The sequence below is a fragment of the Oncorhynchus nerka genome, linkage group LG28 (genome assembly GCF_034236695.1).
Source record: "Oncorhynchus nerka isolate Pitt River linkage group LG28, Oner_Uvic_2.0, whole genome shotgun sequence".
NCBI lineage: Eukaryota > Metazoa > Chordata > Actinopteri > Salmoniformes > Salmonidae > Oncorhynchus > Oncorhynchus nerka.
This window is the reverse complement of record NC_088423.1, coordinates 77,074,403-77,101,763: the sequence shown is the minus strand read 5'-3', so window position 1 is coordinate 77,101,763 and position 27,361 is coordinate 77,074,403. Positions and strand designations below refer to the sequence as shown.

The 27,361-nt window shown below is 42.3% G+C and overlaps 1 protein-coding gene across 1 annotated transcript in view; it reads left to right on the top strand.

Moving 5' to 3' along the window:
- Positions 1 to 3,500: 3,500 nt before the first annotated feature.
- Positions 3,501 to 27,361, top strand: part of LOC135565519 (mucin-5AC-like) — a 54,040-nt gene continuing 30,179 nt past the window's right edge. The window contains exons 1-27 of the mRNA XM_065012568.1: positions 3,501 to 3,740; positions 9,324 to 9,610; positions 9,890 to 10,004; positions 10,266 to 10,356; positions 10,454 to 10,560; positions 11,747 to 11,963; positions 12,059 to 12,184; positions 12,582 to 12,699; positions 12,798 to 12,936; positions 13,477 to 13,587; positions 13,728 to 13,797; positions 14,031 to 14,168; positions 14,272 to 14,436; positions 14,546 to 14,640; positions 14,839 to 14,965; positions 15,074 to 15,329; positions 15,503 to 15,555; positions 15,837 to 15,937; positions 16,737 to 16,888; positions 16,967 to 17,105; positions 17,415 to 17,525; positions 18,030 to 18,209; positions 18,343 to 18,582; positions 18,663 to 18,819; positions 18,936 to 19,064; positions 19,808 to 19,958; positions 20,640 to 20,708. Coding sequence (XP_064868640.1) covers positions 3,501 to 3,740; positions 9,324 to 9,610; positions 9,890 to 10,004; positions 10,266 to 10,356; positions 10,454 to 10,560; positions 11,747 to 11,963; positions 12,059 to 12,184; positions 12,582 to 12,699; positions 12,798 to 12,936; positions 13,477 to 13,587; positions 13,728 to 13,797; positions 14,031 to 14,168; positions 14,272 to 14,436; positions 14,546 to 14,640; positions 14,839 to 14,965; positions 15,074 to 15,329; positions 15,503 to 15,555; positions 15,837 to 15,937; positions 16,737 to 16,888; positions 16,967 to 17,105; positions 17,415 to 17,525; positions 18,030 to 18,209; positions 18,343 to 18,582; positions 18,663 to 18,819; positions 18,936 to 19,064; positions 19,808 to 19,958; positions 20,640 to 20,708 — 3,884 coding nt within the window. The remainder of the gene's footprint in view (positions 3,741 to 9,323; positions 9,611 to 9,889; positions 10,005 to 10,265; positions 10,357 to 10,453; positions 10,561 to 11,746; positions 11,964 to 12,058; positions 12,185 to 12,581; positions 12,700 to 12,797; positions 12,937 to 13,476; positions 13,588 to 13,727; positions 13,798 to 14,030; positions 14,169 to 14,271; positions 14,437 to 14,545; positions 14,641 to 14,838; positions 14,966 to 15,073; positions 15,330 to 15,502; positions 15,556 to 15,836; positions 15,938 to 16,736; positions 16,889 to 16,966; positions 17,106 to 17,414; positions 17,526 to 18,029; positions 18,210 to 18,342; positions 18,583 to 18,662; positions 18,820 to 18,935; positions 19,065 to 19,807; positions 19,959 to 20,639; positions 20,709 to 27,361) is intronic.

The following is a 27,361-nucleotide window of genomic DNA, read 5'->3' as shown; positions in this document are numbered from 1 at the left end:
AAAGCGCACCTGAGACACTGTGTGTAGAGCCAGCGCAGGATATACTGGGCTGAGGAGGCGCACTGGAGGTCTGGAGCGTAGAGCTGGCACCACCCTTCTTGACTGGATGCTCATCCTGACCCGGCAACTGCGGGGCACTGGCACAGGACGTACTGGGCTGTAGAAACAAAGAGATCTTCTGTTGAATCTGACAATTAATCTTAATGGTTGTACAGTCGTCTCAAATAAAACTGTGAAGGACCTCAGCGTTACTCTGGACCCTGATCTCTCTTTTGAAGAACATATCAAGACCATTTCGAGGACAGCTTTTTTCCATCTACGTAACATTGCAAAAATCAGAAACTTTCTGTCCAAAAATGATGCAGAAAAATTAATCCATGCTTTTGTCACTTCTAGGTTAGACTACTGCAATGCTCTATTTTCCGGCTACCCGGATAAAGCACTAAATAAACTTCAGTTAGTGCTGAATACGGCTGCTAGAATCCTGACTAGAACCAAAAAATTTGATCATATTACTCCAGTGCTAGCCTCTCTACACTGGCTTCCTGTCAAAGCAAGGGCTGATTTCAAGGTTTTACTGCTAACCTACAAAGCATTACATGGGCTTGCTCCTACCTATCTCTCTGATTTGGTCCTGCCGTACATACCTACACGTACGCTACGGTCACAAGACGCAGGCCTCCTAATTGTCCCTAGAATTTCTAAGCAAACAGCTGGAGGCAGGGCTTTCTCCTATAGAGCTCCATTTTTATGGAACGGTCTGCCTACCCATGTCAGAGACGCAAACTCGGTCTCAACCTTTAAGTCTTTACTGAAGACTCATCTCTTCAGTGGGTCATATGATTGAGTGTAGTCTGGCCCAGGAGTGGGAAGGTGAACGGAAAGGCTCTGGAGCAACGAACCGCCCTTGCTGTCTCTGCCTGGCCGATTCCCCTCTTTCCACTGGGATTCTCTGCCTCTACCCTGTTACGGGGCTGAGTCACTGGCTTACTGGGGCTCTCTCATGCCGTCCCTGGGGGGTGCGTCACCTGGGTGGGTTGATTCACTGTTGTGGTCGGCCTGTCTGGGTTGGCGCCCCCCTTGGGTTGTGCCGTGGCGGAGATCTTTGTGGGCTATACTCGGCCTTGTCTCAGGATGGTAAGTTGGTGGTTGAAGATATCCTCTAGTGGTGTGGGGGCTGTGCTTTGGCAAAGTGGGTGGGGTTATATCCTTCCTGTTTGGCCCTGTCCGGGGTGTCCTCGGATGGGGCCACAGTGTCTCCTGACCCCTCCTGTCTCAGCCTCCAGTATTTATGCTGCATTAGTTTATGTGTCGGGGGCTAGGGTCAGTTTGTTATATCTGAGTACTTCTCCTGTCCTATTCGGTGTCCTGTGTGAATCTAAGTGTGCGTTCTCTAATTCTCTCCTTCTCTCTTTCTTTCTCTCTCTCGGAGGACCTGAGCCCTAGGACCATGCCCCAGGACTACCTGACATGATGACTCCTTGCTGTCCCCAGTCCACCTGGCCATGCTGCTGCTCCAGTTTCAACTGGCCTGGGCCCTAGGACCATGTCCCAGGACTACCTGACATGATGACTCCTTGCTGTCCCCAGTCCACCTGGCCATGCTGCTGCTCCAGTTTCAACTGTTCTGCCTTACTATTATTCAACCATGCTGGTCATTTATGAACATTTGAACATCTTGGCCACGTTCTGTTATAATCTCCACCCGGCACAGCCAGAAGAGGACTGGCCACCCCACATATGCTCTCTCTAATTCTCTCTTTCTTTCTCTCTCTCTCGGAGGACCTGAGCCCTAGGACCGTGCCCCAGGACTACCTGACATGATGACTCCTTGCTGTCCCCAGTCCACCTGACTGTGCTGCTGCTCCAGTTTCAACTGTTCTGCCTTATTATTATTCGACCATGCTGGTCATTTATGAACATTTGAACATCTTGGTCATGTTCTGTTATAATCTCTACCCGGCACAGCCAGAAGAGGACTGGCCACCCCACATAGCCTGGTTCCTCTCTAGGTTTCTTCCTAGGTTTTGGCCTTTCTAGGGAGTTTTTCCTAGCCACCGTGCTTTTACACCTGCATTGTTTGCTGTTTGGGGTTTTAGGCTGGGTTTCTGTACAGCACTTTGAGATATCAGCTGATGTACGAAGGGCTATATAAATAATTTTGATTTGATTTGATTTGATTAGAGACGCACAGGAGACACAGTGCGCAGAGCCTGCGCAGGATATCTTGGACCGAAGAGACGCACTGGAGACCAGATGCGCTGAGCCGGCACCATCCGTCCTGGCTGAATGCCCACTCTAGCTCGACAAACACGAGGAGCTGGCACAGAGCGCACTGGGCTGTGCATGTGCACCGGTGACACACGGCGCAGAGCCGCATGACATGGTGCCTGACTAGTCACTCTCTCCCCACGATAAGCACGGTGAGTTGGCTCAGGCCTATAACCTGACTCCGCCAATCTCCCCGTGTTCCCCCCCAAAACATTTTTTGGGGGCTGCCTCTCGTGCATGCTTCCTCGTTACCAACACCTCGTATCTTCGCCGTTCCGCCTTTGCTGCTTCTAGCTCCTCCTTAGGACGGCAATATTCTCCAGCCTGATCCCAGGGTCCCTTGCCTTCCAGTATCTCCTCCCATGTCCATTCCTCCAGAAAACGCTGCTTGGTCTTTTTGTGGTGGGATCTTCTGTAACGTTCGTCTGAAGATGTAGACCAAGGTGCAGTGTGGTAAAGTGTTCATGATCTTTAATAGTCAGGACACCAAACAAAAACAACAAAAGGAATATTGAAAGTAACATTCTGCCGGCTTCACAGAGCTAACAAAAAACAAGATCCCACAATATAGGTGGGAAAACAGGCTACCTAAGTATGATTCCCAATCAGAGACAACGATAGACAGCTGCCTCTGATTGGGAACCACACTTGGCCAAAACCAAAGAAATACAAAACATAGAATGCCCACCCCACAACGGCTCTCTATGGACAGGGCGTGACATCCACAAGCTTCCCACAATAAGTTGGGTGATTTTTGGCCCATTCCTCCTGACAGAGCTGGTGTAACTGAATCAGGTTTGTAAGCCTCCTTGTTCGCACATGCTTTTTCACCATAATTTGCTAATTAATTCCTAAAAAATCCTACAATGTGATTTTCTGGATTTTTCTTCTCATTTTGTCTGTGATAGTTGAAGTGTACCTATGCTGAAAATTACAGGCCTCTCTCATCTTTTTAAGTGGAAGAACTTGCACAGTTGGTGGCTGACTAAATACTTTTTTGCTCCACTGTATAAGTGTTTTCCTATTCAAAGTAATAGAAGGTGGATATCCTATCGTTGCCGCCTGTTATGGACCACCTTCTGCCCCCAGCTGTGCCCAGGACACCACATGTGAATTGATTGCCCCTCATCTATCTTCAGAGCTCATACTGTTAGGTGACCTAAACTGGGACATGCTTAACACCGCCTGCCATCCTACAATCTAAACTATATGCCCTCAATCTCACACAAATGATCAATGAACCTACCAGGTACAACCCCAAATCTGTAAACACGGGCACCCTCATCAATGTCATCCTGACAATCCTGCCCTCTAAATACACCTCTGCGGCCTTCAACCAGGATCTCAGAGATTACTGCCTCATTGCCTGCATCCGTAATGGGTCTGCAGTCAAACGACCACCCCTCATCATTGTCAAATGCTCCCTAAAACACTTCAGCGAGCAGGTCTTCCTAATGCACCTGGCCCGGGTATCCTGGAAGGATATTGACCTCATTCCATCAGTAGAGGATGCCTGGTTGTTCTTTAAAGGTGCTTTCCTCACCATCTTAAATAAGCATGCCCAATTCAAAAAATGTAGAACCAAGAACAGATATAGCTCTTGGTACACTCCAGACCTGACTGCCCTTGACCAGTACAAAAACATCCTGTGCCGTACTGCATTAGCATCAAATAGCCCCCGCGATATGCAACTTTTCAGGGAAGTTAGGAACCAATATACACAGGCAGTTAGGAAAGCAAAGGCTAGCTTTTATAAACAGAAATTTGCATCATGTAGCACCAACTCCAAAAAGTTCTGGGACACTGTCAAGTCTATGGAGAATAAGAGCCCCTACTCCCATCTGCCCACTGCACTGAGGCTAGGAAACACTGTCCCCACCGAAAAATCCACGATAATTGAGCATTTCAATAAGCATTTTTCTACGGCTGGCCATGCTTTCCACCTGGCTACCCCTACCCTGGCCAACTACTTCTCAGACAGAGTTCAGTGTGTCAAATCGGAGGGCCTATTGTCCAGACCTCTGGCAGTCTCTATGGGGGTGCCATAGGGTTCAATTCTCAGGCCGACTCTTTTCTCTGTGTACATCAATGATGTCGCTCTTGCTGCAGGTGATTCTCTGATCCACCTCTACGCAGACGACACCATTCTGTATACTTCTGGCCCTTCTTTGGACACTGTGTTAACAAACTTCAAAAAAGCTTTGTTGCCATACAACTCTCCTTCCGTGGCCTCCAACTGCTCTTAAATGCAAGTAAAACTAAATGCATGCTCTTCAACCGATCGCTGCCCGCACCTGCCCGCCCATCCAGCGTTACTACTCTGGACGGTTCTGACTTAGAATATGTGGACAACTACAAATACCTAGGTGTCTGGTTAGACTAAACTCTCCTCCCAGACTCACATTAAGCATCTCCAATCCAAAATTAAATCTAGAAATGGCTTCCTATTTCGAAACAAAGCATCCTTCACTCATGCTGCCAAACATACCCTCGTAAAACTGACTATCCTACCGATCCTTGACTTCGGTGATGTAATTTACAAAATAGTCTCCAACACTCTACTCAGCAAATTGGATGCAGTCTATCAAATTGGATGCAGTCTATTGTTTTTTGTTTGTTTTTCTGCTCCTTTGCACCCCAGTATCTCTACTTGCACATTCATCTACTGCACATCTATCACTACAGTGTTTAATTGATAAATTGTAATTACTTCGCCACTGCGGCCTATTCATTGCCTTACCTCCCTAATCTTACCTCATTTGCACATACTGTATATAGATTTTTTTCTATTGTGTTATTGACTGTACGTTTGTTTATTCCATGTGTAAGTCTGTGTTGTTGTTTGTGTCACACTGCTTTGCTTTATCTTGGCCAGGTCGCAGTTGTAAATGAGATCTTGTTCTCAACTGATCTACCTGGTTAAATTAAATCAAGGTGAAATAAAATAAAAACAAAAAGATCAGAAGTCATGAGTTAGCCATAATAAAGACATTACTATTTAATAAAGAGCATAGTACACAAGTAGCTGTCTCAATGTGGAACTAATAAAGACAGTGTTTTATTTGCATCAATATGCAGCAAGTGCTATTGTCACGTTCTGACCATAGTTCTTTTGTGTTTTCTTTGTTTTAGTGTTGGTCAGGACGTGAGCTGAGTGGGCATTCTATGTTGTGTGTCTAGTTTTCCCATTTCTATGTTTGGCCTGATATGGTTCTCAATCAGAAGCAGGTGTTAGTCATTGTCTCTGATTGGGAACCATATTTAGGTAGCCTGTTTTGTGTTTGTTTTTTTGGGTCGTTGTCTTCTGTCTTTGTGTCTATGCACCAGATAGGACTGTTTCGGTTTTTCACATTTGTTGTTTTGGTATTTTGTAGTGTTCATGTTTATGGTCTTTATTAAACATGTTGAACTCTAACAACGCTGCGCTTTGGTCCGATCCTTCGTCCACAGAAAACCGTTACAGCTATACATTGTTGCCTTTCATATTTGATGACCTCATTGGACACATTAAATACATATGGAGAGCATCACTGTCCAAATTCACATGGAGACCTCTGTACAGTACACTAGCAGCAAGTGATAATACATAGTGGTCATTCTAATTTAAAGATCCTATGGAAAGAAGTTTAGTTGCTAATTGTTATTAGATACTTATGTACTGTACATGCTTATGAACTACACATTAGTGGCTAATATGTGTGCCAAAATATAAAATGTTATTTATTTATTTATTTACATTCAAGGATATGACTGTAAGTTTGAATCACAAACTGGTATCAATATCCTTAATAGTCTTGTCAGACTATTAATCTTTCTAACCCTTGTGTGAAATTAATGAATAGCGCAGTGACAATTGCATTTTCTAATCTCAAGTCAAGTGATGATTTGCAACAGGAACAAAGCTTTAACAATACATTCTATTCATTAACAGTTTTAATGGGCGTATTATGAAGACAAAAAGGGGTTTTCATGCCCAAACGTTTTGAACCTTAGTTCTGGGTTGTTCCATTTGATTTCAATCAGTTTTTGACCGCACCCCTTTTGATTTGAACAAAACTTTCCATAGCTATTTGCTGTGGTAGAAGTGGTCAGAAACATTTATGAGATAGAAGTTCTCAAAGTTGACCCATTTTGCATACCCCACCCTACCATGAGACATCCATATTTTCAGCACTGGAAAAGATAAACGGTTTAATTTTAAATCATTTAAAATCTTAAAAACAGGATTGTAAAGCTACTTTATAATATCTTGAACATCTATTTTAAAATAAAACTAGATTTTTTTTGATCCACCAAGATGGCTACACTGTCGAACGTCAACTTAAATAGGAATGGCTATTCAATTATCTATATTTTTATCATTTCAATCGGTTTTGTGTGGAAGATTGACAGCATAATTTAAAACAACTGATATTCCCATTCATGTCAACATTATCTGATGTGTGGACCTCCAACCATCTTTGTGCTATCCTTTAAAAATTGACATTTTGATTTCTTCAGCCAAAACATTACCCTTCTACGATGGGCAAAAAATGTATAGAAAGTTTTGTTCAAGTTAAAAGAGGTGCAGTCAAAACGTTATTGAAGTCAAATGGAACGACCCTTATACAAGAATATTGATATAAGGACATGAGGTGGTGGAGCTACATTCCACAGCAGCACATAATCACATTGTGCATTACAACAATACTAATGGCATTTTGAAAACGTTTCGTGTTTATAAAACAATTCATTACTAATGTAAGCAAGGGTTTTCTTACATATCAAGTCATGAGCAGTATTGCCATTGTGTGTTAAAAACTATTTGTGATAAGAGAAACAATAAGAAATCGTAGCCTCAGTGTAAGGACAATAGATTGAGTCAGTAATCACTCTTATCAGAGGAACACACCTGCAGTGTGTTATGTTGGTCTGTTGAATGAGTCATCAAAAGATAAACAAAACATATTAACACAAACACTTTTTGACCTGTTTTGGTGTTTATTCAGTCCATATATATATATACATGTATACATACAATCAATCTAATGGATAACTAATGCAACAATAATGGTTATGGACATTGTCTCCTGAATGATGGGTCAGGGATATATCCTCCTGGGTTGTGGTTCAACTGAAGACTAGGTTGACACATGCGTTTATTTGGTTGGTCTCAATAAATATTGGAACTTGGTCACAAGGTAAACAAATCTAGGAACCACTTGTTTGTTATACCTTTTTCTGTGCAATGAGTTTATTCAATTTAACCGGCAAGTCAGTTAAGATCAAATTGCTTTTTACAATGACGGCCTACCGGGGAACAGTGGGTTAACTGTCCTGTTCAGGGGCAGAATGACAGATTTTTACCTTGACAGCTCGGGGATTCTTTCAGTTACTGGCCCAACACTCAAACCACTAGGCTACCTGCCAACCCACCTACTGTTTAAACCTCTCATATTGGTATGAGAGGGCCATGAAATCCTTGGAACGGAGCCAGCCCTTCTGCCACACCTTCACATCCAGAAGGACCAAGGACCTTCCGTTCACTCAGGTGGTATAAAGCTAAGATCCAAGCAAGTACCTTTCTCATACCACCTGTGTTCACTACCCAGAGGATGACCATGGGGACAACACAGACACCCACATGGGTGTTAATATGGATGGCTCTGGCGATTGGTTTAACTGCCTCTCAAAGTGGTAGGTAGAATCCATGATTTTGATTTACTTGAAACCTTGTGCTTTAGTGTTGACAGGGCTAAACTGTATGTTACTGTATGTCATAGCGCTCTCATAATAGCTCCAATGTTTATCTCATTGGACAGCCTAACAATGAGGGAATATGCTCAGTCCTGCCTTTATGTGCCTTTTAAGCATGGGTTATGATTGATGAACAGGTAAATGTAGGATTGGCAAGAGAACTACATAACAGAGCCTGAAATATACAGGATTCCATAATGATTTACAGTAAAACTTCATGTAACGTAATAACATAAACTTTGATTTCAGAGGATACAACAAAGGCCACAGTTAACATCATCCCCTCAATGTCAAGGATGCCTGAGATTGCAGGTAAGCTTCATAATACATGTGCTATACAGATGCATGAGCCCTGAGGATGATGACAATGATTAACACTGCAGCCTTACATATCCACAGACAATGGTGAAAGGACAATAACCATGATGGAGACAGTCATAACAAGTAGTGCAACAGGTTTTGTGGATTAGCTGATTTGAAAAGCGTGAAGGAACACTAGATGATTAATTTGTTGTTCAAGTTCATAAACATCATAGAGATTGGAAAGTCTTGGTTGTTTAGTTGATCAAATATTGAATTTGGCGTTTACTACTATATCCCATAGAAACGCCTTGAATAACACATTTATAAATGCCAAAAAATGTATCCTAAGGAATACGGTTTTGAAGTGTCTGGAGACATAAGAAATCTCAGGAAATATTTGTGTTTTTTGTACACATATTTAACCACCTTTTTATGTTGGCACAAAACTACCTCCATAATTCCAATCATTTGTATGGGTTAACTTCAGACGAGTCCCGTGACACTTGTGGAGGTCGAAGACCAAACTGCTCAGATGCTACAGACAGAAGTTGGCACATCGGCGGTACTGACATAAGACGAGTTCCATGACACCATAGAGTGGTCATATTAGCTAGTAGGCAAAATCGTTTGGACGCTAAAGACGTTTTTGTGAGAATACCGATTTTCAGGATGTACCCTGGTGTGACAAACAGCTCTGTAGCTCTGCCACTTACAACCTCAGATGCGGAAGGTGGACATAGGTGGATGCGGTGGATTGAGACACAGCCCATGCAAAAAAAACAGATATCCTTAGCTTAAACTGACAGATTTTGGTGGGGATTTTTTAAGTTAATTAGATTGACACACGGGTGTGTCAGTAGACTCTTATGGTGAGTGAGTGAGGCCAATCTAGCAGTCAACCAATGGACTCCTAGTTAAAAGCAAGGTTTTACGAGGGGCAGGGTTTTACGTTACTTTTTCATTTCTTTCTAACTATCTAAAGATAAAACCTGCTGAGTTGTATGCTATCATAGCTGAATTGGTTTTCCTTTTTCCCAGGAGTGAGTCCTATACATAATGGCCAAGTCTGCAGTACGTGGGGTAACTACCACTTCAAGACCTTTGACGGAGACATCTTTCAGCTCCCCTCCACCTGCAACTATGTTGTGACCTCACTGTGCCATAGCAGTTATGAGGATTTCAACATCCAGATGAGGCGGCAGGAGGTGGACAACCAGCCCACCATTAGCAAGATCACCATGAAGCTGGATGGCACAGTGGTGGAGCTATCCAAGGGTTCCATTGTTGTTAATGGGAATAAGTAAGTTCCTCAAGAATTTCTCATGTAGCTGTTTTTAAATCAGTGCTCAAGTAGTTGGATGTCATAGTGTTGTCCCAGTCGCGTTGACTTAACAGATTAGACTCAACCTTATACTGTGTAATTATGCACAAGCACATAATTACAGTGACAGAGATGAGAATGTTGTTTTTAAAGTACCAATGAAAATGTCTCAAAATGAAGTCAATTGAGCTAATGTAAAAGTGGTTGGTCTGACTAAGTTCTAGTTGAATCTAGTGCTTTGTCTTCCTCTTCCTCCAGTGCCACCTTACCATTCAGCCAGTCTGGTATTCTCATTGAAGAGACTCCCTCCTACATCAAGATCAAAGCAAAACTGGGATTGGTAGCCATATGGAACCAGGATGATTCCTTCTTGGTAGTACAACAATTATGCATTTATGAATATTTCTAGGTGGAGTTAGGTTTTTGCGGTGTGGTCAATGTCTACATTTGTGCTGTGGTGGGCACTGTGTTAACAACAGTTAAGGTAGTCCTAATCTATAGTTATTTTATAAAGGAATAGGTTGTCACTCCTGTTAAATCTTTGTTTTGTTAGTCACTTCCCGATTTTGTCGAGTGTTATGCGGTTATGGAGGTAAAATGTCACCCTGAAATGTCTAATGGTCTTCTATTTCAGGTGGAGATGGACATCAAATTCAGAAATAAGACCTGTGGTCTATGTGGAGATTTTAATGCAATTCAGCAATTTGATGAGTTCTATAGCCATGGTACATTTTCACTGACATTATCAACACATCAACCATTGCCTATTATTTGGAATACAGTTGACATTTAACAATAATTGGATTTATTTTTATGCCAAAGGTATGAAATTGTCCGCTGTCGACTTCGGAAACTTCTGGAAATTGGATGGTCCCACTGAAAGCTGTACTGAAAACACACTGCCTTCAAATCAGAAATGCCCCAATCTGGTAGGTTACACTTTATTGCTTATGATAAGAATAGGGATATTGGCTAGGCTGCTGTGTACTTAACAACATGTGGGGCCTGAAATGACTGACTCCCTGATAAAGATTTGCAAAAATGACTGTATACTGCTACAGTATATTGTGTGCTCCATTTCTTTGAAAATTATATTATTTTATACTAATACAGAAAATGATTTTGTTTTTAAAGTAATAATTTCTTTCTCTCCAGTCAGGGGTCAAAATAATTGACACCCCTGTTTTCAATACCTTTCAATACCACACCTTGCAAATAATGGCACTGAGCCATTTTCTAAAATGTTTTATGAGTTGGAGAACACATTCTGAGGGATTTTAGACCATTCCTCCATACAGAATCCTTCAAAATCCTTGATATCCTTTGTCTGTGCTTATGGACAGCCCTCATTCAAACCACAGATTTTCAATGGGTGTCAAGTTCGGAGACTGAGTTGATTTGATGTGTGCATGGGGTTATTGTATTGCTGGAAGATCCACTGAAGGCCAAGTGGCAGTGGCAACAAGGTTTTGGCAAAAATGTCCAGGTACTGGGTAAAGTTCATGATTGATCTTTACAAGAGCCCCAGGACCAGTGGAAGCAAAATAGCCCCTTTTTGCAATGGCCATCTCAGTCTCTCTTTGAAGCCCATTGGAAATCTGGGGTTTGAATTAAAGAGGGCAGTCCATAAGAACAGACAAAGAGACATCAAAGATCCTAAACAGTGAAGGCTGCTGAGGGAAAGACGGCTCGTAATAATGCCGGGAACGGAGTAAAGGGAATACCATTCCACTAATCCGCTCCAGCCATTACCACGAGCCCGTCCTCCCCAATTAAGTTGCCACCAACCTCCTGTGGTCCTAATTTGTTCTCCAACTCCTAAAACAGTTTGGAAAAACTGCAGTTATCCTCACAAGATGAAGTACTGAAAAAGACAGTGAAAATAGGGATGTCAATCATTTTGACCCGTACCTTTCTGAGATTATTTTTATTTACTTTTTAAACAAAATCTCTTTCTAGAAGCAATCGTATAAATATAAAATTATATATTTGACCAAATCTGTTTTGCATTTATTTTATACAGTAATTTCTGCTCTTCTTTATCAAGGGTGTAAATCATTTCAGACTCCACTGTATTTTTCCTAATTATAACATCTCTCTGTTTTTGTTTGATAGAAACCAGTTTGTGAGCAGTTGCTCTCCGGTCCTGCCTTCAGCAGCTGTAAGGACTTGTTGGCCATCGACTCATTTGTTGAGGCCTGTGTATCTGACCTGTGCCACTGTGATAACAGCACCAACTCATTCTGCCTGTGCAACACCATCTCAGAGTACTCCCGTCAGTGTGTTCACGCAGGGGGGAAGCCCAAACAATGGAGGACTGAACAGTTCTGCTGTAAGCATGCCCTTACTCCCCGTATCAACATTCAAATCGCACATTGGTTGGTTGCAACAGAGTACTCATATTTTGACATAACCTTACCTTTGCAGATAAGACATGCCCCTTCAACATGGAGTACCAGGAGTGTGGAAACCCCTGTGTTGACACCTGCTCCAACCCTGAGAGAGGCCAGCTGTGTGAGGACCACTGCTCAAATGGCTGCTTTTGTCCTCCCGGTAGGCAGACATATTTAAACGTTCTCTGCACATCCTCTTCTTCAAAGAGATGTAATAAATGCATTGGAATGGAGCAGACTGTATACTGATAGAATGCAAAGCAATTGATTCCATATTGTGGACTGGACTCTGTTGCGTTACAAAGGCAATTACGAGTTTGGTGTTTTGTAATGGCCTGGTATACTATCTGATTAATGTGGTATTTAGTTCCTGACACAAGGACAAGCCAGTTGATCAGAATATGTCATGGAGTTTCAGAAATTGTCTGTCGAGACAGAAAAATACTGTGAATTTAGATTTTGGAGTAAAACAAAAGACATCGTTACTAGGTGTTGCCTATGTAGGGCAGTAGGTTGGGATGGAGACATAATAAACACATGTATGCTCTCACCCAAAGGAACCGTTTTTGATGACGTCAACAAGAACGGTTGTATCGCCTTGAGTCAATGCTCCTGCCGCCACAATGGAAAAACCTACGCACCCGGAGAGTCTTATTCAAGCACTTGTAAAGATTGGTAAGAAAACCAGGCTAAGAATTCTGACTTGAGTCTAAAAGGTATTCCAGGGGTGACAATTTGTAAGTTCCATTGAATAATTTATATTTCGCCCTTAGTTCTTGTGCTGGTGGTCAGTGGAAGTGTGTGGACAAGGACTGTCCTGGCACCTGTGCTGTGGAGGGAGGATCCCACATCAACACCTATGATGGAAAAACCTACACCTTCCATGGGGACTGCTCTTATGTTCTGACCAAGGTACAGTACAGTTTCCTCACCAAAGCTCTGTGTGCATGAATCTAATTCACATAAAATACATTTGGAAACTTGCTACCTTCTTTGTAGTTATTATGTCTGTATTACAGCTTTGCCTCCATCTTCTTTACTTTTCTTCTGATATATCCAGTTTTTATGATGAAAATTGTAATATAGAAAAGGGCTTTCCAACCATGTTCCCGGAGTGCTACCTCCCTGTAGGTTTTCACTCCAACCCTAATTTAGCACACCTCATTCAAATATTAAGCTGGTTGATGAGCTGATTCAGGTTAGTTCCAACTGCGGAATGAGCTAAAACCCACAGGAGAGTAGCTCTCCAGGAACAGAGTTGGGGAGCCCTCATATAGAACAGTACTAATCATCTTGCGTTGATACATTTATCTATGGAGAAATGTGGGTTGTTCATGTTTACTCTGTATCTATCTTGTTTTACACTGAGATATTCCTTTTTCAAAAGAATTCAAAGGATATTTCCTTTCATTAAGGGAAATATTTGTAACAACTTATTTATGTTTTTTTCAGGACTGTGATGGGACGCAATTCACTGTACTGGGTGATCTGGTGCAGTGTGGGCTTTCTGACAGTGAGACTTGTCTAAAGGCTGTTACCCTGTCCCTCTCAGAAGGAGCCACTGTAAGTATTCTTTGACTGACATGCTATCAGCCTTTGACTGCAGTAAATGTTTTTTCCCTAGTGTTGTTAGGTTTTAGACTTTAATGTATAATTTGAATATCATGAATAAGCATATGGTTAAACAATGACCCTCTATGCAGGTGATCAACATACAACCCAATGGAAAAGCCTTTGTAAATGGAATCTATTCTCAGCTGCCCTTTTCTGCTGGTAAGTTACAGTTGCATATTAAAGATACAGTACAATCAATGTAGTCATGACTAGGCATACATGAAACTTGTGTCCTACAGTTAAAGCACATCATTGTATGGGGAATACATAATGATACATGGGAATGTTGTGATGGTGATGCAGCTTTATCATTCAACACTGACACATATATATTACTTAACATTAAATTCTGAATCTTACTCATTCCTTCCTCTCCCCTTTGTTCCTTATAGCTGGAGTAACTATTTTCAGAGCCTCCTCATTTTTCATCATTGTCCAGACCACCTTTGGCCTCCAGTTGGAAATCCAACTCTCACCAATCATGCAGGTCTATATTGCTGCAAGCACCGTTTGGCAGCAGAGAACTTGCGGTATGTCTCATCATCCATTGACCAACCACCACAGTCCACTGAGGTGTTCATGTTCTGGGAATGATTTATTTTCCCTGTATATAAATACATGTTCACCCTACAGGTCTTTGTGGAAACTTCAACAACAACCAAGGAGATGATTTCAAGGTCCTGAGCGGAGTGACTGAGGGCACAGCCATTGGTTTTGCAAACACCTGGAAAACACGAGCCAGCTGCCCAGACATCAAGAGTAGCTTTGAAAGCCCCTGCAGTTTAAGTCTTGACAATGGTATCTGCATGGTTTATCACCTTTCCATGTCTGTTTTAATTGTTATGGAGAACGGTGCAAGTGTTTCTTAAAGTTGGCCTAACTGTGGTTTATTTTTTCACTTTTTCAGAGAAATATGCTCAGCACTGGTGCTCTCAGCTGGCTGATCCTAAAGGGTTGTTTGCTAAATGCCACACAGCAATAAGCCCAGACATGTACAAAGAAGTGAGACCATTTCACAATACTATTCATTTCACACAATTTCCTGAGCTGCCAGCTGTTATGGGGAATTTGAGAATTACGTTGCTTGCTGTTAGGTATTGTGTATCTGCACAGAATTTGTGCATATTATGCACACACAATTAATTAAAACTATTGTACAGTATAATATGGATGCTGTTCTGACTGTGGTTTTCTATTCAGAACTGCATGTATGACAGCTGTAACTGTGAGAAGAGTGAGGACTGCATGTGTGCTGCCGTCTCCTCTTATGTCCACGCTTGTGCTGCCGAGGGTATCCAGCTCACTGGCTGGAGAGACACTATCTGCAGTGAGTGACAATCACACCATAATACCTAAGAAGATGTGTCAATTGTGGGAGAATAAGATACAAATATTTTAAATATTTACATCAAACACTAATTGTTGCCATCCCCAGACAAATACTCCACCTCGTGTCCTAACACCATGGTCTACAGCTACAGCATAAAAAGCAGTGATCGCTCCTGCCGCTGCTACAGCAACTCTGACTTGACCTGTTCAATCACCTTCGAGCCTGTGGATGGGTGTGTCTGTTCTGAGGGAACCTACCTGGATGATGAGGGCAAGTGTGTTCCATCAGCCAGCTGCCCTTGTTATTACAAGGGCTCAGTGGTGTCCCCTGGAGAGGTCATCAGCAAGGATGGAACCATGTGGTATGGACCGAGTTATTTACCTACCTATACTCAAGCTGTATATCAATGTAATTCACTACACATTTTATTTCAAAGGCATATTTTTGAGACTTTATGAACCAAGAGCCTTGGGCCTTGCTTTCCCGTAGTGAGCATAGCGACATTCAAGTACCATTAACAACATTTTATTTCAGCACCTGCAAGGAGGGAAAACTCCGTTGCATTGGAGATTCACCCGATCAGCCATGTAAGTTCATGTATATTAATTGTCAAAACAACTCACCATTTTGAGCTATTGTACTGTGCCAGGCAACACTGAATTTGAAATAAGTCCATTCTTTTAATGGCAATCTTCCAAATCATATATACATTTATGGTGTGTGGTAATAGTATGCTATTGGCAACAGAATCAGGCTATGTGCATTTTGAAATATTATCTCTCCATCCTAGTACACACTTTACAGAGCATATTGATTTGGTGAAAGACACAACAGAGTCATGACACATGAATTCCCTTTATTTTCACAGCATGTGTTGCACCAATGGTTTTCTTCAACTGCTCCAATGCAAGCCCAGGAGTGAGAGGGTTAGAGTGTCAGAAGAGCTGCAACATTCTGGATATGGCCTGTGTAAGTCCCCTATTCACCTCGTCTCCAGGCCATTCTGCACAGCGAATATAAGCTTGTGTACAAAACATTAAAAACACCTTCCTAATATTGATATTAATACGCAATCCGTCTCAATTGTCTCAAGGCTTGAAAAAAAATCTTCTTTAACTTTCTCCTTCTCTTCATCTACAATGATTGAAGTGGATTTAACAAGTGACATCAGTAAGGGATCAATGCTTTCAACTGGATTCCCCTGGTCAGTCTATGTCATGGAAAGAGGAGGTGTTCTTAATGTTTTCTACATTCAGTGTATAGTCATATAATGCCCATAGGATTGTGAATAGAAATTGAGTGGAAAATATAAACTTTCATTTTTTTTAAATATATATTTTTATATTAACATACAGGTAACCTCATATCCAAGCTATTGCACACAGAACATATAAGCTTGGTACATCAACGATTTAATTTTGTCCTTAGTGGGAGTAACCATATACTTCCATGGGAGTATCTTTACTGAGTAAAGTATTTGTTATCATTTAATTTGAGCGAACCATACGACTGCTAGGCGTAGCTCTGTGCTTGTGGAGTGCTAACGTATGGGGGAGGGTTAGGGGGAAGGTGTTGTGGGAGATGATTGGTTGGTAGATTAAGCTGAATAAGCCAATGCCCTGGGAGTTTCTCCTGGTCTTTCTGTATTGGCTAATGGCTAATGAAGGCCAAGTTTGACCTTCTGGTCCACCAGACTCCACGCATTTGAGCGGAAGTTAACACAATTTTTACACAGCAGATATTCAAATCAATCATTTTCACTTTACAGATCAGCACAGAGTGCATATCAGGCTGTATGTGTCCCTCTGGACTGGTATCCGATGGAAAAGGAGGCTGCATCAAGCCAGACCTTTGTCCTTGTTCTCACAATGGAGCTACTTACCAACCAGGAGACAGAATCAAGGTCGACTGCAATACCTGGTAAGGTTATCTTGCCTCAATTGGGGTTTTAAACCAATTAAGACTTCAGTCTGATATATCTGTTTTTGCCACTTTCAGCACTTGTAAAGACAGAAAATGGCAGTGCACAACTAACCTGTGCCTTGGAACCTGTGCCATTTATGGAGATGGACACTACATTACTTTTGATGGGAAACGATTCACTTTCGAAGGAGACTGTGAATACACACTTACAAAGGTATGCTTGCAGGGTTTCTTGATAGTCTAAGTGATCATCACCAATATTACATGCTGAACAATAAGGGTTTGTGTTAATTGTTTTAAGGTATATACTGTAGGTGTTTCTGGGGAGTCTGAATAGCAATATTTGAAACTGTTTGGCCATGATCTGCTGTTGCTTTGTAGATGTTGCTGTAGCATTCCCAACAAGCTGAACCTTTTCACTATTTCAGTGATTGACTTACAACATGTATTGTTGGAGATAATGCTCCACCCACCAAAATACTATGTTGGCTGTTGTTAAATTTATGACTGAAACCTTAAACAGGACTACTGTGGTAGCAACAATGCCAACGGCAGCTTCAGAGTCATCACTGAGAACATCCCTTGTGGAACGACAGGCACCACCTGCTCCAAGGCCATTAAGCTCTTCCTGGGGGTAACTAGATTCCTGCTTTCTGCCTGGCACATACCATTACTGAAGCCAAGACTACTAATATTCGGTCATACATATATACATACACACATACACACACACACACACACACACACACACACACACACACACACACACACACACACACACACACACACACACACACACACACACACACACACACACACATATACACACACACACACACACACACACACACATACACACACACACACACACACACACACACACACACACACACACACACACACACACACACACACACACACACATACATACATACATACATACATACATACATACATACATACATACATACATACATACATACATACATACATACATACTATAAAGCACATAAATCAAAGCTTCATGAGGCCTGGCAAAAAAATGAACATTATGACATACATTATAACATGATGAGTAATTACATAAATTAATATTTAAACTGCATACTCAAACTATTAAAAAAAAAATCTCTTTCAGAACAATGAACTAATTCTGACAGAAGGGAACTACCAAGTCGTTGAGAGAAATACAGGGGAGGCGGTTCCTTACCAGATTCGCACAATGGGCATCTACCTTGTGATTGAAGCCAATAATGGGTTGATTCTCATGTGGGACAGGAAAACAAGCATGTTCATCAAACTGAACCCACAGTTCAAGGTACATTTCAACTTTGTTTGGATGACACATTAGATATTAAAATATGGGTGTAGTGTTCCATCAACTGATATTCACAAGTCTGTTATGACTCCTTTTTATCACTCAACTGAATCTTTTGCTCTGTCCTCTTCAGGGACATGTCTGTGGTCTGTGTGGAAACTATGATGGCAATGCAAACAATGACTTCACTACCAGGAGCCAGGCAGTAGTTGTCAACCCTCTAGACTTTGGAAACAGCTGGAAAGTCTCTGCAAGCTGCCCCGATGCAAAGAACAAAAGGAGCCCCTGTACTGCCAACCCTTACAGGCAGTCTTGGTCACAGAAGCAGTGCAGCATCATTCAGAGCAAAGTTTTCACAGACTGCCATTCTAAAGTAGGTTTAGACTTTAGTCGTTCACTGAATGTTTTGGAATTTGATGTGACCATGTCAAATAAGATCTGTTTTCCAATTAGGTGGACCCCTCTCCTTTCTACGATGCTTGTGTGACAGACTCGTGTGCTTGCGACAGTGGTGGAGACTGTGAGTGTTTCTGTACCGCTGTGGCAGCTTATGCAGAGGCCTGTAATGAGGCTGGAGCCTGCATAGCCTGGAGAAGCCCACAAATCTGCCGTGAGTTTCTAAATGTTCCATTCATTAAAGTTCTGACATAAAAACAGGCTTAATCCAGTCAGTTTAAACCGAATTGAAGATAATACTTACAGAGAGCGTTTGTCCACCACATACAGCACTGTTCTGTGATTACTACAACCCCCCTGGAGAATGTGAGTGGCACTACAAGGCCTGTGGAGCTCAGTGTATGAAGACCTGCAGGAATCCCTCTGGGAGCTGCTCAACTCAGATACCACCTCTTGAAGGTACAGTAGACATTCATTTAGGATCTATTTTGGGTAGCTACAATTTCCTATAACAGGTACTTAATGTTGAAGCTAGAGTCCTTAATTGAAACAATAACAAAGTCGCCACCCCGCCTCTGTTTAGGTAAAAAGCTGAGGGAAGGCCCAGGAAAACTGTAACCACTCTCAAATCCATAGACAGAGCTATGGATGCAAGGGCTGACAATTCATGACATTTAACCATGTTTTGAGGCTATACAGTGTTTGATTTCATTTGTTTTGTTGACAAACATTGGGGTAAAACAAGTGTATATTTTAGGTTCTTTTATGGGGCACGACATGCTTTCGTGACAAAGGATTCTAGCTTTAAATTACTATCAATTTTATCTGAACGGAATTGGCAGTGTGAAAGAAATGCAGGCTACATCTTTTACCAAACCATGCTAACTGAAAAGTGATCCAGCAAGTATATGGCTCAGCTTGATAGTATAAAGAGTTTGTGTACCTGGTGTTGGTGGTATAACTGTAGTATAAACTTGATCTCTAGAGAACTTGATCTGTAGTCTATTCATTTATTTTGTCTTTTTGTTGGACTATTCCAGTTTCACAATCATCAAGTATTTAGAAGAAAAACTGTCTGAGGTCATTTTGAGATATTCTTACATTTTCACTCCCTTTCTATTCACTGTGTTTCTTCACCATATCCCTCTATCAATAAATAGCTTTTTGATCATTAATATTTGAATATTTTTCTTCTTCTTTAGGTTGCTATCCAAAATGTCCTCCTGCTCAACCCTTCTTTGATGAAGATATAATGAAGTGTGTGGAGAAGGAGCAGTGTGGCTGCTATGGCAGAGATGGAAAACACTACAATAATGGAGAAAAAGTACCGACCACAGAAAACTGCCAGACATGGTATGTCTTTAGTAATACAGAGAATCTTGGTCTTGGCTAAAATTGTGAACACTGTAACTGTGTTTGAGTGTCAAGAATGAAACTAAGTAGAATTGTAAATGCTTCTTTTTCCAAAGCTATTGTAATTCTGTGAAAGTGGACTGCAAATACGATGTACAAGGTATGAACAGATCCTTCAACCAAAACAACAACACATACATGATTTCTGCAACATTCCAGTACCCTAAAATATATCTTACCCTTTCAGCTTGCACTTGCACCTACAATGGAAACAAATACCCCAATGGGCATATCATCTATCACACCACAAATGGGCACGGCAGTTGTATCACAGCCATCTGTGGGAAGAATGGAACCACTCAGAGGGACATTTACCCATGTTCAACTCCAACTCCAACTTTAACTCCATCTGTTCCTAACTCTACTCCATCCTCTACAGTGACAACAACAGTCTTTACTTTCTCAACACCCACAACTGGTGGGTACTTGAGTCTAAGACTTGAATGACTGTGAATTAGTTGATGTGTGAAATATAAAAACTACAGCAGGTATCTTTTGTGATCAAAATGGCTAAGAACATTGCTAATTATGCCCCATAATTAAATGTTTTTACATCATTTAAAATTGTTTGCTTGTTTTAAGTTCAACTAAATAACTGTAATGTAATCCCTGATTCTATAGCGCCAACCTCAACTTCAACAGAGACAACAGTGTCTCCAACAACCTTTACTACTACATGTGGCTATCCATGTGTGTGGTCACAGTGGTTTGATACCACATTCCCTACACTTGGTACTCCAGGAGGAGACTCTGAAACCTACAACAACATAAGAGCAGAGGGACACGATATATGTGAGAAGCCAAGCAAGATCCAATGCAGAGCCGAGAAGTACCCAAATGTTAGCATAAGCCAAGTAGGCCAAGTGGTGCAGTGTAATGTAGCAGAAGGGTTGACTTGCAGAAATGAAGACCAGTCAGGCCCATTCCCACTGTGCTTTAACTACCAAGTTCGAGTCCTCTGCTGTGATGAAGATCTTTGTACATCTAAGCCTACAACCATTTCACCAACAACTACAAGACCACCTGTTACAACAACAACTACAAGCGCAACCACCTCCACTATATCTACGACCACGTTGAATACAAAACCCCCTAACTGCACAGTTTGTGAGTGGTCACCTTGGTATAATGTGGACTATCCTCAATTTGGTCCTGGGGGTGGTGACAATGAATCAATTAAAAAGATTCTAGAATCTGGAAAACACATTTGTGAAAAACCAGTGGATGTCATGTGCCAAGCAGTGCGATATCCAGGGATCCCATTGTCTGAATTAGGACAGAATGTAGACTGTAATACAAAGGTTGGACTAATATGCCAGAACAAAGATCAAGGCATTCCTCCAATATGCCTTGACTATGAAATTAAGGTGGAGTGTTGCAAGACTGTGAAATGTCACACTACAACACCAGTCCAAACAACTAAACCTACTGTCACAACAACAACAATGTCAGCATCCACATTACCTACAACAACAAGTAAACCAACAACAATCCCTACTCCTCCAACCTCAACTCTACCTCTAACCACAACTACAACTCCTACCACTACTCCAACACCAAATACCACAATCTTAACATCGACTGCACCACCTACAACAAAAACAACAACTCAGACTCCCAGCTCTAGTACGACCCCAACCACTACTCCTACATCAACCTCAACAGGAGTAGCACCTACCCAATGCAGTGGTGAAGAAAAATGTGTGTGGTCAGACTGGATCAACCTTGGCCAGCCAACGTCTGGCTCTGAAGGTGGAGATAATGAATCCATTAAGAAAATAATTTCTGCTGGTTATCACATTTGCTCAGCTCCAGAGGCAGTTGAATGTAGAGCAAAACAATACCCTGGACTTCAGATCTCTCAGCTTGGCCAAGACGTGACTTGCAATCCCTCCATTGGACTGATTTGTCAAAACAATAAGCAAGGTCTTCAGCAAAATTGCTTCGATTACGAGATTCGAGTGAAATGTTGTCAATGTGGAACCACAACACACATCCCCACCACCACAACAACAACAGTTCCTCATATCACTACTCCTACACCCACTACTACAACCTCAACATCGACAGCTCCACCTACAACAAAAACAACAACTCAGACTCCCAGCACTAGTACGACTACAACCACTACTCCTTCATCAACCTCAACAGGAGTAACACCTACCCAATGCAGTGGTGAAGAAAAATGTGTGTGGTCGGAATGGATCAACCTTGGTCAGCCAACGACTGGCTCTGAAGGTGGAGATAATGAATCCATTAAGAACATAATTTCTGCTGGTTATCACATTTGCTCAGCTCCAGAGGCAGTTGAATGTAGAGCAAAACAATACCCTGGACTTCAGATCTCTCAGCTTGGCCAAGACGTGACTTGCAATCCCTCCGTTGGACTGATTTGTCAAAACAATAAGCAAGGTCTTCAGCAAAAGTGCTTCGATTACGAAATTCGAGTGAAATGTTGTCAATGTGGAACCACAACACACATCCCAACCACCACCACAACAACAACAGTTCCTCATATCACTACTCCTACACCCACTACTACAACCTCAACATCGACAGCTCCACCTACAACAAAAACAACAACTCAGACTCCCAGCTCTAGTACGACTCCAACCACTACTCCTACATCAACCTCAACAGGAGTAACACCTACCCAATGCAGTGGTGAAGAAAAATGTGTGTGGTCAGACTGGATCAACCTTGCTCAGCCAACGACTGGCTCTGAAGGTGGAGATAATGAATCCATTAAGAACATAATTTCTGCTGGTTATCACATTTGCTCAGCTCCAGAGGCAGTTGAATGTAGAGCAAAACAATACCCTGGACTTCAGATCTCTCAGCTTGGCCAAGACGTGACTTGCAATCCCTCCGTTGGACTGATTTGTCAAAACAATAAGCAAGGTCTTCAGCAAAAGTGCTTCGATTACGAGATTCGAGTGAAATGTTGTCAATGTGGAACCATAACACACATCCCCACCACCACAACAACAACAGTTCCTCATATCACTACTCCTACTCCTACACCCACTACTACAACCTCAACATCGACAGCTCCACCTAAAACAAAAACATCAACTCAGACTCCCAGCTCTAGTTCGGCCCCAACCACTACTCCTACATCAACCTCAACAGGAGTAACACCTACCCAATGCAGTGGTGAAGAAAAATGTGTGTGGTCAGACTGGATCAACCTTGGTCAGCCAACGTCTGGCTCTGAAGGTGGAGATAATGAATCCATTAAGAACATAATTTCTGCTGGATATCACATTTGCTCAGCTCCAGAGGCAGTTGAATGTAGAGCAAAACAATACCCTGGACTTCAGATCTCTCAGCTTGGCCAAGACGTGACTTGCAACCCATCCGTTGGACTGATTTGTAAAAACAATAAGCAAGGTCTTCAGCAAAAGTGCTTCGATTACGAGATTCGAGTGAAATGTTGTCAATGTGGAACTACAACACACATCCCCACCACCACAACAACATCAGTTCCTCATTTCACTACTCCTACACCCACTACTACAACCTCAACATCGACAGCTCCACCTACAACAAAAACAACAACTCAGACTCCCAGCTCTAGTACGACTCCAACCACTACTCCTACATCAACCTCAACAGGAGTAACACCTACCCAATGCAGTGGTGAAGAAAAATGTGTGTGGTCAGACTGGATCAACCTTGGTCAGCCAACGACTGGCTCTGAAGGTGGAGATAATGAATCCATTAAGAACATAATTTCTGCAGGTTATGACATTTGCTCAGCTCCAGAGGCAGTTGAATGTAGAGCAAAACAATACCCTGGACTTCAGATCTCTCAGCTTGGCCAAGACGTGACTTGCAATCCCTCCGTTGGACTGATTTGTAAAAACAATAAGCAAGGTCTTCAGCAAAAGTGCTTCGATTACGAGGTTCGAGTGAAATGTTGTCAATGTGGAACTACAACACACATCCCCACCACCACAACAACATCAGTTCCTCATTTCACTACTCCTACACCCACTACTACAACCTCAACATCGACAGCTCCACCTACAACAAAAACAACAACTCAGACTCCCAGCTCTAGTACGACTCCAACCACTACTCCTACATCAACCTCAACAGGAGTAACACCTACCCAATGCAGTGGTGAAGAAAAATGTGTGTGGTCAGACTGGATCAACCTTGGTCAGCCAACGTCTGGCTCTGAAGGTGGAGATAATGAATCCATTAAGAACATAATTTCTGCTGGTTATCACATTTGCTCAGCTCCAGAGGCAGTTGAATGTAGAGCAAAACAATACCCTGGACTTCAGATCTCTCAGCTTGGCCAAGACGTGACTTGCAACCCATCCGTTGGACTGATTTGTCAAAACAATAAGCAAGGTCTTCAGCAAAAGTGCTTCGATTACGAGATTCGAGTGAAATGTTGTCAATGTGGAACCATAACACACATCCCCACCACCACAACAACAACAGTTCCTCATATCACTACTCCTACTCCTACACCCACTACTACAACCTCAACATCGACAGCTCCACCTAAAACAAAAACATCAACTCAGACTCCCAGCTCTAGTTCGGCCCCAACCACTACTCCTACATCAACCTCAACAGGAGTAACACCTACCCAATGCAGTGGTGAAGAAAAATGTGTGTGGTCAGACTGGATCAACCTTGGTCAGCCAACGTCTGGCTCTGAAGGTGGAGATAATGAATCCATTAAGAACATAATTTCTGCTGGTTATCACATTTGCTCAGCTCCAGAGGCAGTTGAATGTAGAGCAAAACAATACCCTGGACTTCAGATCTCTCAGCTTGGCCAAGACGTGACTTGCAACCCATCCGTTGGACTGATTTGTAAAAACAATAAGCAAGGTCTTCAGCAAAAGTGCTTCAATTACGAGATTCGAGTGAAATGTTGTCAATGTGGAACTACAACACACATCCCCACCACCACAACAACATCAGTTCCTCATTTCACTACTCCTACACCCACTACTACAACCTCAACATCGACAGCTCCACCTACAACAAAAACAACAACTCAGACTCCCAGCTCTAGTACGACTCCAACCACTACTCCTACATCAACCTCAACAGGAGTAACACCTACCCAATGCAGTGGTGAAGAAAAATGTGTGTGGTCAGACTGGATCAACCTTGCTCAGCCAACGACTGGCTCTGAAGGTGGAGATAATGAATCCATTAAGAACATAATTTCTGCTGGTTATCACATTTGCTCAGCTCCAGAGGCAGTTGAATGTAGAGCAAAACAATACCCTGGACTTCAGATCTCTCAGCTTGGCCAAGACGTGACTTGCAATCCCTCCGTTGGACTGATTTGTCAAAACAATAAGCAAGGTCTTCAGCAAAAGTGCTTCGATTACGAAATTCGAGTGAAATGTTGTCAATGTGGAACCACAACACACATCCCAACCACCACCACAACAACAACAGTTCCTCATATCACTACTCCTACACCCACTACTACAACCTCAACATCGACAGCTCCACCTACAACAAAAACAACAACTCAGACTCCCAGCTCTAGTACGACTCCAACCACTACTCCTACATCAACCTCAACAGGAGTAACACCTACCCAATGCAGTGGTGAAGAAAAATGTGTGTGGTCAGACTGGATCAACCTTGCTCAGCCAACGACTGGCTCTGAAGGTGGAGATAATGAATCCATTAAGAACATAATTTCTGCTGGTTATCACATTTGCTCAGCTCCAGAGGCAGTTGAATGTAGAGCAAAACAATACCCTGGACTTCAGGTCTCTCAGCTTGGCCAAGACGTGACTTGCAATCCCTCCGTTGGACTGATTTGTCAAAACAATAAGCAAGGTCTTCAGCAAAAGTGCTTCGATTACGAGATTCGAGTGAAATGTTGTCAATGTGGAACCATAACACACATCCCCACCACCACAACAACAACAGTTCCTCATATCACTACTCACTACTCCTACACCCACTACTACAACCTCAACATCGACAGCTCCACCTAAAACAAAAACATCAACTCAGACTCCCAGCTCTAGTTCGACCCCAACCACTACTCCTACATCAACCTCAACAGGAGTAACACCTACCCAATGCAGTGGTGAAGAAAAATGTGTGTGGTCAGACTGGATCAACCTTGGTCAGCCAACGTCTGGCTCTGAAGGTGGAGATAATGAATCCATTAAGAACATAATTTCTGCTGGTTATCACATTTGCTCAGCTCCAGAGGCAGTTGAATGTAGAGCAAAACAATACCCTGGACTTCAGATCTCTCAGCTTGGCCAAGACGTGACTTGCAACCCATCCGTTGGACTGATTTGTAAAAACAATAAGCAAGGTCTTCAGCAAAAGTGCTTCGATTACGAGATTCGAGTGAAATGTTGTCAATGTGGAACTACAACACACATCCCCACCACCACAACAACATCAGTTCCTCATTTCACTACTCCTACACCCACTACTACAACCTCAACATCGACAGCTCCACCTACAACAAAAACAACAACTCAGACTCCCAGCTCTAGTACGACTCCAACCACTACTCCTACATCAACCTCAACAGGAGTAACTCCTACCCAATGCAGTGGTGAAGAAAAATGTGTGTGGTCAGACTGGATCAACCTTGCTCAGCCAACGACTGGCTCTGAAGGTGGAGATAATGAATCCATTAAGAACATAATTTCTGCAGGTTATGACATTTGCTCAGCTCCAGAGGCAGTTGAATGTAGAGCAAAACAATACCCTGGACTTCAGATCTCTCAGCTTGGCCAAGACGTGACTTGCAATCCATCCGTTGGACTGATTTGTAAAAACAATAAGCAAGGTCTTCAGCAAAAGTGCTTCGATTACGAGGTTCGAGTGAAATGTTGTCAATGTGGAACTACAACACACATCCCCACCACCACAACAACATCAGTTCCTCATTTCACTACTCCTACACCCACTACTACAACCTCAACATCGACAGCTCCACCTACAACAAAAACAACAACTCAGACTCCCAGCTCTAGTACGACTCCAACCACTACTCCTACATCAACCTCAACAGGAGTAACACCTACCCAATGCAGTGGTGAAGAAAAATGTGTGTGGTCAGACTGGATCAACCTTGGTCAGCCAACGACTGGCTCTGAAGGTGGAGATAATGAATCGATTAAGAACATAATTTCTGCTGGTTATCACATTTGCTCAGCTCCAGAGGCAGTTGAATGTAGAGCAAAACAATACCCTGGACTTCAGATCTCTCAGCTTGGCCAAGACGTGTCTTGCAACCCATCCGTTGGACTGATTTGTCAAAACAATAAGCAAGGTCTTCAGCAAAAGTGCTTCGATTACGAGATTCGAGTGAAATGTTG